At 56.1% G+C, this 17,365-nt stretch overlaps 1 protein-coding gene across 6 annotated transcripts in view; it reads left to right on the top strand.

Annotated features, from left to right (window-relative positions):
• The window catches only part of LOC141949235 (uncharacterized), an 82,781-nt gene extending 67,226 nt beyond the window's left edge, over positions 1-15,555 (top strand). Inside the window, exons 4-15 of one of the 6 annotated variants that reach the window (XM_074882589.1) lie at positions 9,374-9,436; positions 9,516-9,556; positions 9,649-9,712; positions 9,797-9,853; positions 9,937-9,977; positions 11,540-11,590; positions 11,673-11,735; positions 11,845-11,883; positions 11,982-12,009; positions 12,237-12,351; positions 12,673-12,699; positions 13,489-15,555. In XM_074882589.1, the coding sequence (XP_074738690.1) occupies positions 9,830-9,853; positions 9,937-9,977; positions 11,540-11,590; positions 11,673-11,735; positions 11,845-11,883; positions 11,982-12,009; positions 12,237-12,351; positions 12,673-12,699; positions 13,489-13,532 (432 nt within the window). In that variant the 5' untranslated portion in view covers positions 9,374-9,436; positions 9,516-9,556; positions 9,649-9,712; positions 9,797-9,829 and the 3' untranslated portion in view covers positions 13,533-15,555. The other 5 variants (XR_012630695.1, XR_012630694.1, XR_012630696.1 and 2 more) reach the window with 5 other exon arrangements.
• The last annotated feature ends 1,810 nt before the right edge of the window (positions 15,556-17,365 follow it).

The raw sequence follows: 17,365 nt of genomic DNA, 5'->3' as shown, positions 1-17,365 counted from the left end.
CCCTGTGGTTAAAAGCGGGTACTGCAGCCCGTTTATGGGTTCATGCGCATTAGTGCCGTCGCTTTCTTGATCGTTGCTGCCGCCCTGTGGTTAAAAGCGGGTACTGCAGCCCGTTATTGGCGTATGTGCTGTCTCGCCGCCGCTTCCGTGCTCGTTGTTGCCGATAAGTGGCCAAAAGCCGGTACTGCAGCCCGCGATTGGCGCTTCTGCTAATCGCGGGCTGCAGTAGCGGCTTCTGGTCAGACGGCGGCAGCAGCGAGCACGAAAGCGGCGGCGCCAGTGCGCATGCGCCAACCACGGACTGCTGTACCTGTGTTTGGCCACATGGCGCAGCAACGAGAACGAAAGCGGCGGCGCCAGTGCGCATGCGCTAAAGACGGGCTGCAGTACCCGATACTGGCCACAGGGCGGCAGCAGCGAGCAAGAAAGCGGCGGCGCTACTGCGCATGCGCCAATCACGGACTGCAGTACCCGATTCTGGCCACAGGGCGTCCAAAAGCAGGTACAGCAGCCCGTTATTGGCACATGGGGAGTAGCGCCGCTGCTTTCTTGCTCGCTGCTGCCGCCCTGTGGTTAAAAGTGGGTACTGCAGCCCGCTTATGGGTTCATGCGCATTAGTGCCGTCGCTTTCTTGATCGTTGCTGCCGCCCTGTGGTTAAAAGCGGGTACTGCAGCCCGTTATTGGCGTATGTGCTGTCTCGCCGCCGCTTCCGTGCTCGTTGTTGCCGATAAGTGGCCAAAAGCCGGTACTGCAGCCCGCGATTAGCACAAGCGCCAATCGCGGGCTGCAGTAGCGGCTTCTGGTCAGACGGCGGCAGCAGCGAGCACGAAAGCGGCGGCGCCAGTGCGCATGCGCCAATAACGGGCTGCAGTACCCGATTCTGGCCACAGGGCGACAGCAGCGAGCAAGAAAGCGGCGGCGCTACTGCGCATGCGCCAATCACAGACTGCAGTACCCGATTCTGGCCACAGGGCGGCAGCAGCGAGCAAGAAAGCGGCGGCGCTACTGCGCATGCGCCAATCACAGACTGCAGTACCCGATACTGGCCACAGGGCGGCAGCAGCGAGCAAGAAAGCGGCGGCGCTAGTGCGCATGCGCCTATCACGGACTGCAGTACCCGATTCTGGCCACAGGGCGGCAGCAACGAGCAAGAAAGCGGCGGCGTCAGTGCGCATGCGCGAAAAACGGGTTGTAGTACACGCTTTTCACCACAGGGCGGCAGCAACGAGCAAGAAAGCGGCGGCGCTACTGCGCATGCGCCAATCACGGACTGCAGTACCCGATTCTGGCCACAGGGCGTCCAAAAGCAGGTACAGCAGCCCGTTATTGGCACATGGGGAGTAGCGCCGCTGCTTTCTTGCTCGCTGCTGCCGCCCTGTGGTTAAAAGTGGGTACTGCAGCCCGTTTATGGGTTCATGCGCATTAGTGCCGTCGCTTTCTTGATCGTTGCTGCCGCCCTGTGGTTAAAAGCGGGTACTGCAGCCCGTTATTGGCGTATGTGCTGTCTCGCCGCCGCTTCCGTGCTCGTTGTTGCCGATAAGTGGCCAAAAGCCGGTACTGCAGCCCGCGATTGGCGCTTCTGCTAATCGCGGGCTGCAGTAGCGGCTTCTGGTCAGACGGCGGCAGCAGCGAGCACGAAAGCGGCGGCGCCAGTGCGCATGCGCCAACCACGGACTGCTGTACCTGTGTTTGGCCACATGGCGCAGCAACGAGAACGAAAGCGGCGGCGCCAGTGCGCATGCGCTAAAGACGGGCTGCAGTACCCGATTCTGGCCACAGGGCGGCAGCAACGAGCAAGAAAGCGGCGGCGCCAGTGCGCATGCGCGAAAAACGGGTTGTAGTACACGCTTTTGGCCACAGGGCGGTCAAAAGCAGGTACAGCAGCCCGTTATTGGCACATGGGGAGTAGCGCCGCTGCTTTCTTGCTCGCTGCTGCCGCCCTGTGGTTAAAAGTGGGTACTGCAGCCCGTTATGGGTTCATGCGCATTAGTGCCGTCGCTTTCTTGCTCGCTGCTGCCGCCCTGTGGTTAATAGCGGGTACTGCAGCCCGTTATTGGCGTATATGCAGTCTCGCCGCCGCTTCCGTGCTCGTTGTTGCCGATAAGTGGCCAAAAGCCGGTACTGCAGCCCGCGATTAGCACAAGCGCCAATCGCGGGCTGCAGTAGCGGCTTCTGGCCAGACGGCGGCAGCAGCGAGCACGAAAGCGGCGGCGCCAGTGCGCATGCGCCAATCGCGGACTGCTGTACCTGTGTTTGGCCACAGGGCGGCAGCAGCGAGCAAGGAAGCGGCGGCGCCAGTGCGCATGCGCGAAAAACGGGTTGTAGTACACGCTTTTGACCACAGGGCGGCAGCAACGAGCAAGAAAGCGGCGGCGCCAGTGCGCATGCGCCAATAACGGGCTGCAGTACCCGATACTGGCCACAGGGCGGCAGCAGCGAGCAAGAAAGCGGCGGCGCTACTGCGCATGCGCCAATCACGGACTGTAGTACCCGATTCTGGCCACAGGGCGGCAGCAGCGAGCAAGAAAGCGGCGGCGCCAGGGCGCATGCGTGAAAAAAGGGCTGCAGTACACGCTTTTGGCCACAGGGCGGCCAAAAGCAGGTACAGCAGCACGTTATTGGCACATGGGTATAGCGCCGCTGCTTTCTTGCTCGCTGCTGCCGCCCTGTGGTTAAAAGTGGGTACTGCAGCCCGCTTATGGGTTCATGCGCATTAGTGCCGTCGCTTTCTTGCTCGCTGCTGCCATCCTGTGGTTAAAAGCGGGTACTGCAGCCCGTTATTGGCGTATATGCAGTCTCGCCGCCGCTTCCGTGCTCGTTGTTGCCGATAAGTGGCCAAAAGCCGGTACTGCAGCCCGCGATTAGCACAAGCGCCAATCGCGGGCTGCAGTAGCGGCTTCTGGCCAGACGGCGGCAGCAGCGAGCACGAAAGCGGCGGCGCCAGTGCGCATGCGCCAATCGCGGACTGCTGTACCTGTGTTTGGCCACAGGGCGGCAGCAGCGAGCAAGGAAGCGGCGGCGCCAGTGCGCATGCGCGAAAAACGGGTTGTAGTACACGCTTTTGACCACAGGGCGGCAGCAACGAGCAAGAAAGCGGCGGCGCCAGTGCGCATGCGCCAATAACGGGCTGCAGTACCCGATAGTGGCCACAGGGCGACAGCAGCGAGCAAGAAAGCGGCGGCGCTGCTGCGCATGCGCCAATCACAGACTGCAGTACCTGATTCTGGCCACAGGGCAGCAGCAACGAGCACGAAAGCGGCGCCGCCAATGCGCATGCGCCAATCACGGACTGCAGTACCCGATTCTGGCCACAGGGCGGCAGCAGCGAGCAAGGAAGCGGCGGCGCCAGTGCGCATGCGCGAAAAACGGGTTGTAGTACACGCTTTTGGCCACAGGGCGGTCAAAAGCAGGTACAGCAGCCCGTTATTGGCACATGGGGAGTAGCGCCGCTGCTTTCTTGCTCGCTGCTGCCGCCCTGTGGTTAAAAGTGGGTACTGCAGCCCGTTATGGGTTCATGCGCATTAGTGCCGTCGCTTTCTTGCTCGCTGCTGCCGCCCTGTGGTTAAAAGTGGGTACTGCAGCCCGTTATTGGCGTATATGCAGTGTCGCCGCCGCTTCCGTGCTCGTTGTTGCCGATAAGTGGCCAAAAGCCGGTACTGCAGCCCGCGATTAGCACAAGCGCCAATCGCGGGCTGTAGTAGCGGCTTCTGGCCAGACGGCGGCAGCAGCGAGCACGAAAGCGGCGGCGCCAGTGCGCATGCGCCAATCACGGACTGCTGTATCTGTGTTTGGCCACAGGGCGGCAGCAACGAGGTGGAAAGCGGCGGCGCCAGTGCGCATGCGCCATCCACAGACTGCAGTACCCGATACTGGCCACAGGGCGGCAGCAACGAGCACGAAGGCAGCGTCGCCAATGCGCATGCGCCAATCACGGGCTGCAGTACCCGATTCTGGCCACAGGGCGGCAGCAGCGAGCAAGAAAGCGGCGGCGCCAGGGCGCATGCGTGAAAAAAGGGCTGCAGTACACGCTTTTGGCCACAGGGCGGCAGCAACGAGCACGAAAGCGGCGGCGCCTGTGCGCATGCTCAATAACGGGCTGCAGTACCTGCTTTTGACCACAGGGCGGCCAAAAGGAGGTATAGCAGCCCGTTATTGGCTCATGTGGAGTCTGGCCGCCGCTTTCGTGCTCGTTTCTTCCGCCCTGTGGCCAAAAGCAGGTACTGCAGCCCGTTATTGGTGCATGCGCATTAGCGCCACCGCTTTCTTGCTCGCTGCTGCTGCCTTGTGGTTAAAAGCGGGTACTGCAGCCCGTTATTGGCCCATGCGCACTAGTGCCGTCGCTTTCGTGCTCGTTGTTGCCGCCCTGTGGCCAAAGACGGGTACTGCAGCCCGTTATTGGCGCATGTGCAGTGTCGCCGCCGCTTCCGTGCTCGTTGTTGCCGATAAGTGGCCAAAAGCCGGTACTGCAGCCCACGATTGGGGCTTGTGCGAATCGCGGGCTGCAGTAGTGGCTTCTGGCCAGATGGCGGCAGCAGCGAGCAAGAAAGTGGCGGCGCCAGTGCGCATGCGCCAATAACGGGCTGCAGCACACACTGTTGTCCGCTATCGTGCGCCTATTCTTTTAGGGGGAGGACAGCCAGGCGACTGGAGTTTCGAGAGAAGAAGAGGGGCTGGAGGAAGGAAGGAGAAAGAAGCGTCTGACCTGTCCAATTCTCCGGGCACTGCTGAGAGCGAGAGCTGCAGTGAGTCCCAGGCCCTTGGGACCCTGTTGCCCCCCTTATATGTCCCAGTCCCTTCCTGTCCCTCTCTTCCCCATTCTGTGATTTATTTTTTTTTCTTCTCTATACCTTTTCTTTCTATTATTCTGTCCTGCTCCCCCTTACTCTTTCATCCTGGTGTTCCCTTTTCTTTTTCTGTCTGCACTTTTGAGGATGAGTTATTTGACAACCTGGCAAACGGACTAATCAATTAATTAACTTGACAATGAAACTAATTTTTGAGTGTCCTGACAGTGAACTACCTTCCTTATAAGAATGAAAACTCTGCCCAGGTTAAGACCCTTTCCCTGAGCATGTGTAGTCATAGAAGCATTACGTAAGCCATATTCTAAATGCATGTTAATCACTAGCAATCAATATCTAATAGGTGTGTTTGGAAAAGCACTAAGATCTGATTTTTGTGTGTAAGAGAAGCATGAAAACCTGCTGTTGGTGTACGTGATTTGTGGAAAAGTCCCCCAAGCAGCCAGGCCTGAAGAAATACGCTATCTCTCCTGAGCGTGTTCAGATGGGTTTATTGCACGCCGGGCAGGAATCCTGTTTTGGGATAACAGTTTTTTGGCGACCCAGATGGGACGGCTGTAACGCCCTGTCTGGAGCGACTGGCTGACTCTTGGCGGGGAGACCCTCGCCCCCGCCCACCGCGCATTCGCGGCTGCTGGCCACGCCTCCGCCTGTTTGCTGCGGCTGGCCACACACACACCCGCCCCCCCCCCCGCATGCGCGGTGGCAGTCCCGGGACTGGAGGACTGGCAGCTCATAGAGCGCAAGTTCGGGGGCCTGAGGGGCATGTCAGGCGGTTAATCCCGGTGCTGGTAGCTATAGTTACCGCTGGGGGGGGGGGGGGGGGGGGAGCGTGGGCCGGGCTGGAGGAGCGCCAGGGGCGGGCAGTGAGGCTGCGGGCAGCGGCCCCTCCCTGTCCGGGGAGGTGCTAGAGGAGGAGCCGGTGCGAGCCGAGGGAGCAGCAGAGAGAAGGTGAGTGGGGACGCGCGGTCGGTCGCCTGGTGGCTGCCGGGGAAAGCCGCGCGGTGCGGCGGGACCGGCGGCAGAAGCCGCTCCGGGTCGGGGCCGGGCGGCGGCGCTTCCCGGAGCCGCGCGGGGCCGGGCTTCCGGGTACGTGGGCGACGGGCGGGCGCTGTAGTCACGTGAGCGGGGCTTCCTGTCGGCCATGTTGACTCCCCGGGGCACGGCGGGAGCTGTAGTTTTTGCGCACTCTGCTGCCCGGCAGCTGCATCGCTGCCGGGCGCGCGCGGCACGGCACAGACCTCGCTACCGGCGCGGCCCCGCGGCGCAGGACGAGGGGCGGTTTTGTGGCAGGTTCGTGCGGTTTCCCGCGGGCTGCCCGCGGCTCTCCCGGGACCGGTGTGCCCGTGCCCCGGCAGTGCGCATGAGCGGTGGGAGGTGGCCGGTGGGGCTCCGGTTGCGTGCTATCTGCGGCAACAATGGCCGGTGCTGCTGCCGCCTCTTTTCCTCTTCCAGCGCGGTGCGGCTGCGTAGTGAGTGAGTGAGCGAGGCTGCGTGAGTAGGGGGATCGCGTGTTGGGGGCTGTACTGTGCAGGGAACGGGGGTGACCGCGCACCGAGGGGAAACTCGGCCTGTGGGAAAAATGGAAACGTGGCCCTGGGAAAATGGCCGTGGAGAGGGGCCGGGCTGTGCTGTGCTTGGAGGGGACGTGGCCAGGCACGGCTCCCCACGGGAGTCCTTCAGCCTGGGGGGTTTGGGGTGTGGTGCTGACAGCGCTGGAGAAAGAAAACCTGAAGCGGCACTAAGGAAGTGATGCCCTGCCTGTGCTGGTGCGGCCCCGCAGAGAGGTGGGGCTGGGCCCTCTGCAATTCTCAAGCGCTCCCCAAACCTGCACGTGGGTCTCTGGGGGTGCAGGGCTGTTGGGTGGCAGCATTCCCCCACACACACCCCTGGGCATCGCCCGTGGGGACTGCAGAGGGGGTCAGAGAGCAGACGGGGTGAGCTGTGCTGTGGGCCAGAAATGGAGGCAATGTTTTGTGTTCCTGGGGCTTGAGAACAGACGCGTGTGGCTGATTGAGGGGCTCAGAAACAGACGGAGTTGTGTGGCTTTGGGCTCAGAAACAGAGGTCAAGTTGTGCATTTTTGGGACTTGAGAAGAGTCTCAGCAGGCAGGTTTTTGGGCTCAGAAAGAGGCACTACGGCGGCTGGTTTGGGGGCCAAAAGCAGAATGCAGTTTGGCTGGTTTTGCAGGCAGGTGAGAGGCGGAGGGGTGTGGGTGGGTGACGGGGGGGTGTGGGGGTGGTGGGGGGGTGGTGGGTGTGGTGGAGGACGGTGTCCCTGCAGGGTCAGAAAGGTGGGACGGCCACCTGTGACGGCGTGGCGGGTGCTGTAGTCACGTGACTGATGCAATAGATGTAGTGAAAGAGCAGATGTTGTTTCCAATAAAGGTTGCTTTCTTCAGTCAGTATTTTGCAGGTTGTAAACTTAAGGCAGGTGAGAAAACTTGCTGCTGCTCCCCTGGCTGCTTTTATGTCTTCTGGTGGTTCACCCCTCCCCTTTTGCCAGGTGATTGTGGTCAGGGTGGTGGGTGGGGCCTGGCATATATGAGCCACAGCCTCTCCTCAGCGAGGTCATTCTGCTTTTGGGCATCTCTGAGGTCAGTGCTCTGGTGTTCCTTAAGTTAGTGGCAGATCTTGAGGTGTTGAAGCTCTTTAGGTAGGTGTGTTTTGATCATCACAGAAAGAGATGTCTGTGAGATAAGAGTTTCAGGATCAGTTAAGGTTCAGCAGTGTATATAATATGAAATACACTGGTCTGTAGAGGTCTATTTTCAGGTAAGTACTTTTGTATTGATTGGGTGGGGTGGGTAAAATGGTTTAATAGTGTACACTTACAGTTTTTCTTTTCCTTCTAGAGGCACTGCATTTTCCTGGCTTTTTCTGTCTTTAATGAAGAGGGGATCTTGTTTTTTTCCCTAGTATTACTGGATACATTGGAAGTCGTTGATATTATCTGTCTAAATAGGACTAATGCTGAGGTGATGGAGCAAGGGTTAGAGTGAGCATCTTGTATGTATCTGTATATAGGGTTTTAGCATTGCTTAAGAAAGTAGCATGGATGTAAGGCACAGTGTCTTTCAGGATATGGGATGGTAGTGTTTTCCTAATTGTCCACAGAGCAACATATTGTTTTGCAGGTGCTGTCTAGGCAGCCTTTGGAATAGGATGAGTGTTTGAGGTGAGTCAGGATAGCAGAGAGGAGGGCCAGGCGTTTTCACAGAAACACAACTAGACTGTTTGGTCTTTTGGTGTCATAGGTGTCACAAGTGATGATGGCCGTAGTGTCCAACACCCAAACTGGCATGGAGCAGGTGAGCAGAAAGTCCGATGTTTTTGAGGAGGAGCTTTTTGTGGGAGATGGTCGCGTCAGCTGCCACGATGTTCGCTCCTGGTGCTGTTTTTGTGCAGCTGATGAAGAGGAACCTGGCATCTATAGGAATATCTGGGATAGCGGATGCGGTTGCTGTTGAAGATGGCTTCAGACCCCCAGCCCCCAGATAAGTTGAGAGACTGGTGTTTGGGAGAGGGCTCTGGGGCGAGCCAAGGTTGGGAATGGGAGGGAGGGGTTTTCAAGTTAACGTAGGGGAGAGGACCGTCCAGGAACAGTGCCTTTTGGGCAGGGAAAGGGAGCAGGTTAACTTTCTGCCCAAGACTGCCATGTGCCAGGCAGGGCAGTTCTAGCCTATGGCTATGTTGTTGTGTAGTTTGTGTTTTCTGTTTTACGTGTCCTAGAGCTTCCTCAGGTCACGACATCCTTGTTGCTCTTTGTGCCGAAGTAGCGCAGTGTGCGCTTCAGGCACCATCCCTAGGGTCTAGAATGCCCGGAGTCATCGGCAGAATGCCGGTCAGGTGCTTCTTTTATTGCGTTACAAGCCTAAAGCATGGATAGGTCTCGGAAGTTTCAGGTCGGTCTGCTTTTGTAGCATTGTTCTAGGCTGTATTAACATCTTTGATCTCGAGCGGTCCATCATTGCAAAGACCTTTTCTGGATGTTCTTCCCTGCATCTTTCTATGCTTAGGTCTTGAAGTAAGCTGTCTTGCATATGACTCATCCCAGTTGCTCCTGTCTGTTTTCGTCTTGGGCCACAGTGTTTGGCTCTTCTCAGCCTGCCATGGATTCTTCCTCTTGGCCCCCTAGGTCTTCTCATCTGGCACTGTCTGTGGCCGAGGGGTCATTCTTAGAGAGCTTGTTTTAATGTGTCGGTCACAGCATTTGTCTTATATGTGTGCAGTGTTGGTCTGTGCCTGTTTATGTCTGGGTTGGAGCTGCTCTGCCTGGGGGCACAGCAGTGATAGCCAACAAAAGAATAGCAATAAGAATCTATAGTTAATAGGGTGATAAGGCTAGGTTTTGTAGGCCAAGGTGTGCAGTCTGTTTCAGAGCAAGTAGCCATATATGCAGCAGGCGTAAAACTTTTCTCTGTAGTGTTATGCAGAGATGCTGGGGATGACCAGGTTGTGTTTAATGGCAGGCTGCAATGACAATCTAGATGGCATACCTAAAGGAGACCTCTGGAATTGTTAAGCCGTCACTCGGCATGCAGGTGACTTGTTCGATGCTATTTTTTCAGGTGCAGAGGGGTGACCCGTGGGACAAAGGGTGACAGAGGAGGTGAGCGGAGCACCGTGAGAAGGTAGGTCGATGTGTGGCGTCAGAGGGACGACGTGACCGGTGTCTATGTGAGTAGGCTATAAGCATGTCTTGTTTTGAAGGTGTGAAGAAAGACAGCGGCACCAGAGGCGAGTCGAATGAGGTGTGGTATGACCAGTGTGCTCAAATATCAGTTATTTTTCAGGCATCGTATTGTTGGTGAAGTAAGAAGCATCCCCTGTTTGTGTCTTACAGGCGGTATCCAAGTCTCCACAGGAGAACCCGTGACTGGCAGAGGTGGGGTGGGTGAGCACACAAGGTGAAGGAGTGGGAGAGGGTTATTGGTGTGGGTGGGCTGTAGTTTTGGGCAGCATCCCACCAAGTGTTACTTTGGTTTTTGCAGGTGACATTCGTAGCCTTGGAAGGGTGAAGCCGCATGCTCGACGAGCGGTCTGAGAAGGTGAGGCGGCATCGGCCGGGTCTGCGTTTAAGAGCAAAGCGTCCCATGACATCTAAGCAAAATGTTTCTCTTTGGTTTTGCAGGTGCTGTGCAGGCAGCCTTTGGAGTCGGATGAGCATTTGAGGTGAGGTGGGGCGGTAACAAGGAGGAGCAGGGGCGGGTGACTTGTCAGAAGTGCAACGGTGATTTTGTGTCTCTTGGTATCTTAGGTAGCACAAGCAATGATGGCTGCAGTGTCTGACTCTGGAACGAGGAGGCGAGCGGCGCTTCTGAGGAGGGTGTTATGAAAGAGGTTGCCATCGGCTGGCATGACGCTGACTGGTCGCACTCTTTGTGGGTGTCCTGCAGATGATGCAGAGGAACCTGGTGGCTCAGGAACATCCCAGTTAGCCCATGTGGTTATTGTGGAAGACGACTCTGGCCCCTGGTCCTCTGAAAGATAAGTTGAGGGTCCAGGGTTGGGAAGGGTCTGGGTGGAAGGGACAGGGTTGGGAATTGCAGGGAGGCCTTCTCATGTTAGCGTAGGGGAGAGGACTGTGCAGGAGCAGTGCCCTTTGTGCCCACAAAGGGAGCGAGTTAATTCTCAGCACCAGAATACTGTGTGCTGGGCAGGGCAGTTCCAGCCTGTGTCTGTGTTGTGTATTATGTATCTTATACCATGCAGTCCTCAGGTCTTGATGTCTGTGTAGCTCTTTATGATCAGCTGGCATCTCAATAGCCCTCCCAAGAGTCTCACGTGCATCAACTCATCGGCTTAGTGCCCGTCGAGCCTTTCTTGTCTTGCAATTGTAACTCGAAGCGTGGATTCATCAGGTGCGTGTTGCATCGAGGATGTTCTTGAGCAGTGGTCTCTAGCGTGGGCGAGCTAGATGGCACCTGCAGCTGTGTGTTTTTGAGAGTTCTTTTGGCACGTGGTAGTCTTCTGGGATTTCATCCCCATGTCTTAGGCCTTGAAGCCCGGCTTCTCCTGTATCCGTTGTTCTGGTTTCAATGGTAGCTTTGTCTCACAGGCTGCAGCGGTCGACTCTCATTTTGGGGCCGCTTCAATGCGTCTGTGCTATCGTGGTGCTGTAGGGCTTCTCTGCCGGCAGCATCTTCCCTACAGTCATCGTTCTTCTCGCTTGTGGTCTTCTTGTGTCTCACAGTCGCTTCACTTGTGGTGTCTGTGTGTGGTGTAGGTCTGTGCCAGGGGTGCAGCTGTCCTGCCCAGGAGTTTAGCTGTAGTAAAGATGAGGGGAGTGTAGGTTTGTAGTTGTGTAGTAATAACCTGGATCTGCCCAGATGCTTTTGGCAAAGATCCATACAGTCCATCTCCGGGCAAGTAGCTGTAGACAGCTGCCACAGAGTTAATCTCCTTGTGTTTGGCAGGTGCTGGAGGGTGGACTTGCTGGGAGTGGCAGTTTGTGCAGTAGTTGAGTGGGTTGAACATTGAATGACTCTTAGCTTGTATGTGGGGCTCAATATTTAGGGTTTCGGGTATTTTGGTAGTAGTTAGAAGGGAGACAGAAATGGAGGACAAACCTTTGGTCTCATAAAAGTCTTGGTTAACAATGAGGTGGCTTGCCTTATGTTGTTTGGGTTGTTTAGGCTCAAAGCGAGAAGCTGCTTCCTGGAGGGTGGTGGAAGATAACAGAGCATCTGTGTGACCGGTGGCTCTGATGGGCTTACTCGGGTTTTATTTTCTAGGTGTGAATCAATGTGCGAAGTGGGATACCTGCACCCTTGGAGTTTGGCAAGGTGAGTGATGACCTGTGTGCTGATGCAGCAGTTCTTTGAGGTGTCATAATATTATTGTAGCTAAAATCATATCCTGTTTTAGTTCTTTCGATGGTGATCAGGCCTTGGCACAGCAGATGGAAGAATCCATCTCTGAGCGGCTGAGGTAAATGAGCAGGGGAGAGGAAGCACCGTGAGCCAGCTGAGGATTCGGGCCGCATCTCACTCCATGCTTTTTTGTCTGTTTATTTTGCAGGTGCCACTCTCGTTCCCAGAGGGTTGATGTTGCAGAGTCAAGGGCAGTTTCAGAAAAGGTGAGAGAGTTGTTAATCGGTCTGATCAGACCTGAATTGCTGAGGATCACGTGGCAATTGGAATGACCATTTTCTTTGCTTTTGCATGCATTGTGAAGTCTCTGCTCAAACAGCAGAGGATTTGAGGTGAGTTGGTGGAAGAGAGGAGCAGCAGGCTCGGAGATGCCGAGTGGGCAATTGCTTCTGAGTAGGATGGTGGCAGCATTTCTCCAGTTTTGTGGCTTTCATGAGAGATGGGGCGGGGTGCAGCATACAGTTATTGGGAGCGGTGCGGCTCTTCTGAGGAGGGTGTCATTGCGGTAGAGGTTGATACAGGTCGGCGTGTCGGTGACACGTGGTGCTCTGTCTTGCAGGTGATGAACCTGGTGAATGCTGGGAAACCCCAGTTAGATAATGTGCTGCTGATGAGGATGAACTACGGACTGTGCTCTCTGCTTTGGTCCCTTGACTTACCTTTCAGTGGGTGGGGTAGGGTGAGAAGAGGGGGTAGGACATCAGGGTCAGTGGGAGGGCTCTTGAGGTTTTGTTAAATTGGGGGCAGATAGTGGGCCTGGGGCCTGTGTATGGCAGTGCGTGCGTCTCTGGGCGTTCTGTTTGGTTTTGTCTGATGTGAGTGTTACGCTGTATGGCATTAAAGTGGCAAGAGCATTGCGTAGCTCTATATCTGTATTGTGTGACCTTGTCAAGCCAGTGTTCATGTGAGTGGGAGCTGAGAAGATCTCAACTGAATTGTGAGGTAGCACGAGGGAAGCCTGTACATCAGCAATAGCTTTCATATTTTTCTTGCAGGCACCTTGTGGCAAGAAACTAGAAATGGTGAGTGATACTGGCAAAGCAGCTCTGAGATGAGTTGGTAGAGTTGTGTAGTATGCCTAGTGTGCCTTAGTTATGTGATGTGTCAATGTTTGTCTTGACCTTCACTGTTGAGGACCCTCTGGCATACTCACATCCTACTCTGCGTGCAGTCACCATCCATTGCATTTTGCAGCCTTGAGTTATTGGCACAGTGCCCATTCTGTCTTGGTAGTCAGTGTGATATAGAAGCTCAATGTTACTGATCCAGTTCAGCATTGTAGATGTATTTGGTTGGTCTTTCATGTAACTTAGTCTCAGACTAAACCACCAGGTCTCACCTCTGTGACTCTTTCTTGTGAGGTCTTCCAAGGGAATCCTCCCTGTGTCTTTGTAGTCTTTAGTCTTTCACAGCATTTTGTCTCGACTGCTCACTGGGGGGTTATCGCCCATATATCATTCAGTGTTCTGGCATTCTCACACGGCAGGCCACACGGGGGTGTCTGTGTCACGTCACCTCGGCATCGTTGCGTGTACTGTCAGGCTGTGTCTTTTGGACTGGCATTAAGTCTACCCTGTGTGGTACTGTTGCATCCTTAGGCCATGTTTGTGAGCATGTAGATGTGTGTGTTTGAGGTGGTGCTGATTTGTGTGTTTGTAGCCATTCTCGATGGGGTGGAAAGGTCCCAGAAGGGGATGATAATGTGCTGGTGAATGTGGCCTGTTGGGGTGGAGGTGGTGTAGGTTGGTTTTGGAGATGGCCAGTAGTTATCAGTAAGCAGGCTCTAGAGTTCCCTCTCTTGTCTTTTGCAGGTACAATAGGGCCACCGGGATTCCAGAAGCAAATCCTTCCATGAAGTTTGCTGCAGTGTACAAAATGAAGCAAAGAAGGACCGGGAGGGGTACACAGAGGGAAACATATTCCTCTTCTTCCAGCTATGAGGGCCTGTGGTGTGGAATCACGTGAAGCGGTTGTGATGGCTTGAGGTGTATGATGGTGCGGTTCCAAGCATGGTTATGGTATTGGGGTGATCTGCCCCACTGACAGGTGATGGTTAGATAGAGTAGATGTTAAATGAGTGTTAGTTTCAGAAGGTGTCTATCCTTGTATGTGAGGATGTTTTTCATTTCAGGGTATATTGAATGTAGCGAGAGTTAATGCGTCTTTTAAAAACAGTGAAGAAACTGTTGAGCAGGGGGACTTCTTTATCTCCCTGACCTGGTTTATTGTCACTTAGTCCTGGCTGCTCTGTCGGATGATGTTCATGGCCAGCGTTTGGGTGGAGGTTAGGCTCAGGCCGTGGTGTTCGCAGGCAGGGTGATTTTGGAGGCCTTCAGGAAGCAAGTTCTGAGGAGTGCCGCAGCAATGGGGCAAGGAAGTGTTGTGGGGGTCAGATGGCCGGGTGGGTTTGCTGAGAGCAGGGGGTGGTTAGTGGGGTAGCTGAATGAGTGGTGTGTTTAGAATGTGTCTGCCTGTGCATGACTGTTTAATGTAACTGGGTTTTTTTTTGTTGCAGATGGTGTTTTTTGAGTAGGTAGAAAACAAAAAAACAGAATAAAAAAACCCCAGCCGGGGGATTTTTTTTTCCCCTGGCTGGGTTTTTTTTTTCCCCGGTCCCGGCCACTCTGCAAGGTGACGATCGTCGCCAATGTTTGGATGCAGAGCGGTGTAGGGATGGGGTTTTTGCAGGCAGGGCGGTTTTGGAGGCCCCTGGGAACGGCATTCCTGAGGAGCCATGGAGCCACGGGGTGAGGGCGTGTTGTGGCGGTCAGGGAGGGGGATGGCTTTGCTGAGAGCAGGGGGGGGTTAGTGGGGTAGGTGAATGCATGGTGTGTTTAGAATGTGTTTGCCTGTGCATGACTGCGTAATGTAATGTGGGTTTTTTTGTTGCAGGTGGTGTTTTTTTGAGTAGTTAAGGAAAAAAGTAAAATACCCTAACTGGGGGATTTTATTTTTCACCCGGGTCCTAGCCACTCAGCGAGGTGACAGTTGTTGCCCGTGTTTTGACATGGAGCAGTCTAGGGATGGCATTTTTGCAGGCAGGGTGGTTTTGTGTGGTCCTTGGGAATGGTGTTGCTGGAGTCATGTATGTCATAGTCTCTAAACAGTTATGAATCTAGTTAGTAAAGACATGATGCTAATGGTCATGTGTGAAATGACCATAAATGCTGTGAGAGGTAATAGTGGTAGGTAAAGCACTCATCATGGTTGTAGGGGTTTTGAAGTCCATAAGTTTTTGTGTAAGGTAGGTTCAATAAAGGTGTATTTGCTGTTGGTTCCCAGGTTTAATAAGTATGTAAAAGGTGGTTTGTAATGTGCATGTAGCGAAGGTGCTTGCAGTGCTTGGAAGGTTTCCAAAGTAAATAAAGGGTTTTGAGCAATGTAGGCTCAATGAAAGTGTATGTGCTCTTGGTTCGAACTCTAATAAAGAAGTAAAAGCTGTTTTGTAATGTAGCTTTAAAAAAGGTGTAGTTGCTGGGGTTGGCTCCAGTGTGGGTTTTTTGGATGTGTGATTTGGTCTCTCTCTCTACCTCTGTCTGACTCTGCTCCTCTGTCTTTCTCCTTGTCTGACTTTGCCCCTCTATGCCTGAGTTTGACTCTCTCTCTGTCTAGGTCTGACTCTTGTCTTAGAGTCTCTCTGACTTTGACTCTCTGCCTTAGCCTTTGTGTTTGTCTGTATTTGTATCTCTCTGTCTCGCTTTGACCCTCACTCCCTCTCTGTCTGTCTGCCTCCTTCAGTCCCTCTCTGTCTATCTGCCTCCCTCAGTCCCTCTCTGCCTCCTTCAGTCTGTTTAGTTAAGAGGGAATTAGCAGCACTGTAACATGGTTGTTGCCTGGGAGTAATGAAATAAATAAAATTTTGGTTTTAAAAAATAAAACTGATTAGTCCTAGGCATTTTGGCCATGGCTCGGGACTTACTATTTTTGATTCTTTTCCATACACAACTCTTGCACCACTACACACTGAACCACCCCCAAACGAGCCCCCTCTACAAAACTTCACCTCCCTTCACAGCTGAAACCTCACCGCCCACGCACGACCCCACCACATCAGTTACACCCACCCCTCCCACACTATCTCCCCCAAGTCCCTGTTTCCGCCCGGACCGTATTCGGAGTTGCACCTTGCTGCGGGTCCCTGTTCCCGCCCAGACCCTATTCGCGGTTGCACCTGCCGCGGGTCACCGTTCCCGCCCGGACCCTATTCGGGGTTGCACCTCGCTGCGGGTCACTGTTTCCGCCCGGACCCTATTCGGGGTTGCACCTCGCTGCGGGTCACTGTTTCCGCCCGGTCCCTATTCGGGGTTGCACCTTGCCGCGGGTCACTGTTTCCGCCCGGACCCTATTCGGGGTTGCACCTCGCCGCGGGTCACTGTTTCCGCCCGGACCCTATTCGGGGTTGCACCTCGCCGCGGGTCACTGTTTCCGCCCGGACCCTATTCGGGGTTGCACCTCGCCGCGGGTCACTGTTTCCGCCCGGACCCTATTCGGGGTTGCACCTCGCCGCGGGTCACTGTTTCCGCCCGGACCCTATTCGGGATTGCACCTTGCCGCGGGTCACTGTTCCCGCCCGGACCCTATTCGGAATTGCACCTTCCCCGCGCACGGCCGTGCCGATGGTCATGCTCGGGAAGTGCCGCCCCCCCCCCCCCCCCCCCGTGCGCGCTGTCGGCGGGTGCTCGGGGCGCAAAGCGCGGAACGGCAGCGCCGGTGCCGATCTACGGCAATAACGGTCAGTGCTTCTGCCTCTTGCCCTCTTCCAGAGGCTGCACTGAGGACACGCTGCCTGGCCTTAATCCCGGTGCTGGTCGCTATAGTTACCGGGGGGGGGGGGAGGGGGGAGGGAGCGTGGGCCGGGCTGGAGGAGCCCCCGGGGCGGGCTGTGAGGCTGCGGGCAGTGGCCCCTCCCTGTCCACCTCCAGCGGGCGGTGCTGGAGGAGGAGCCGGTGCGAGCCGAGGGAGCAGCAGAGAGAAGGTGAGCGGGGCCGCGCGGTCGTTCGCCTGGCGGCTGCCGGGGAAAGCGGCCACGGGGTGGGGGCGCGCGTTGCGGCGGGACCGGCGGCAGAAGCCGCTCGGGGTCGGGGCCGGGCGGCAGCGGCGCTTCCCGGAGCCGCGCGGCGCTGCGCTCGGCCGGGCTTCTGGGTGCATGGGCGACGGGGTGGGGGGGGGGAAGAATGGTGTCCCCGTAGGGTCAGAAAGGCGGGACGGCCGCCTGTGGCGGTGTGGGAGGTGCTGTAGTCACGTGAGCGGGTCTTCCGGTCGGCCATGTTTGCTCCCCGGGGCACGCCGGGAGCTGTAGTTTTTGTGCACTCGGCTGCCCGGCAGCTGCGTCGCTCCCGGGGGCGCGCGCGGCACGGCACAGTCCTCGCTACCGGCGCGGCCCCGCGGTGCAGCGCGAGGGGCGGTTTTGTGGCAGGTTCGTGCGGTTTCCCGCGGGCTGCCCGCGGCTCTCCCAGGACCGGTGTGCCCGTGCCCCGGCAGTGCGCATGCGCGGTGGCGGCCCCCGGAAGTGCTGCAATCCCCAAGCGCTCCCCAAACCTGCCCGTGGGGCTCTGGGAGTGCAGGGCTGTGGGGTGGCTGCATTCACCCCACCCCCCCAACCCTCGGCATCGCCCGTGGGGACTGCGGAGGGGGTCAGAGAGCAGACGGGGTGAGCTGTGCTGTGGGCCAGAAATGGAGGCAACGTTT

The sequence above is a fragment of the Strix uralensis genome, chromosome 13, assembly GCF_047716275.1.
Source record: "Strix uralensis isolate ZFMK-TIS-50842 chromosome 13, bStrUra1, whole genome shotgun sequence".
Taxonomy (NCBI): Eukaryota; Metazoa; Chordata; class Aves; order Strigiformes; family Strigidae; genus Strix; species Strix uralensis.
The sequence above is the reverse complement of the archived record's forward strand: the minus strand, read 5'-3'. Positions and strand labels throughout refer to the sequence as shown.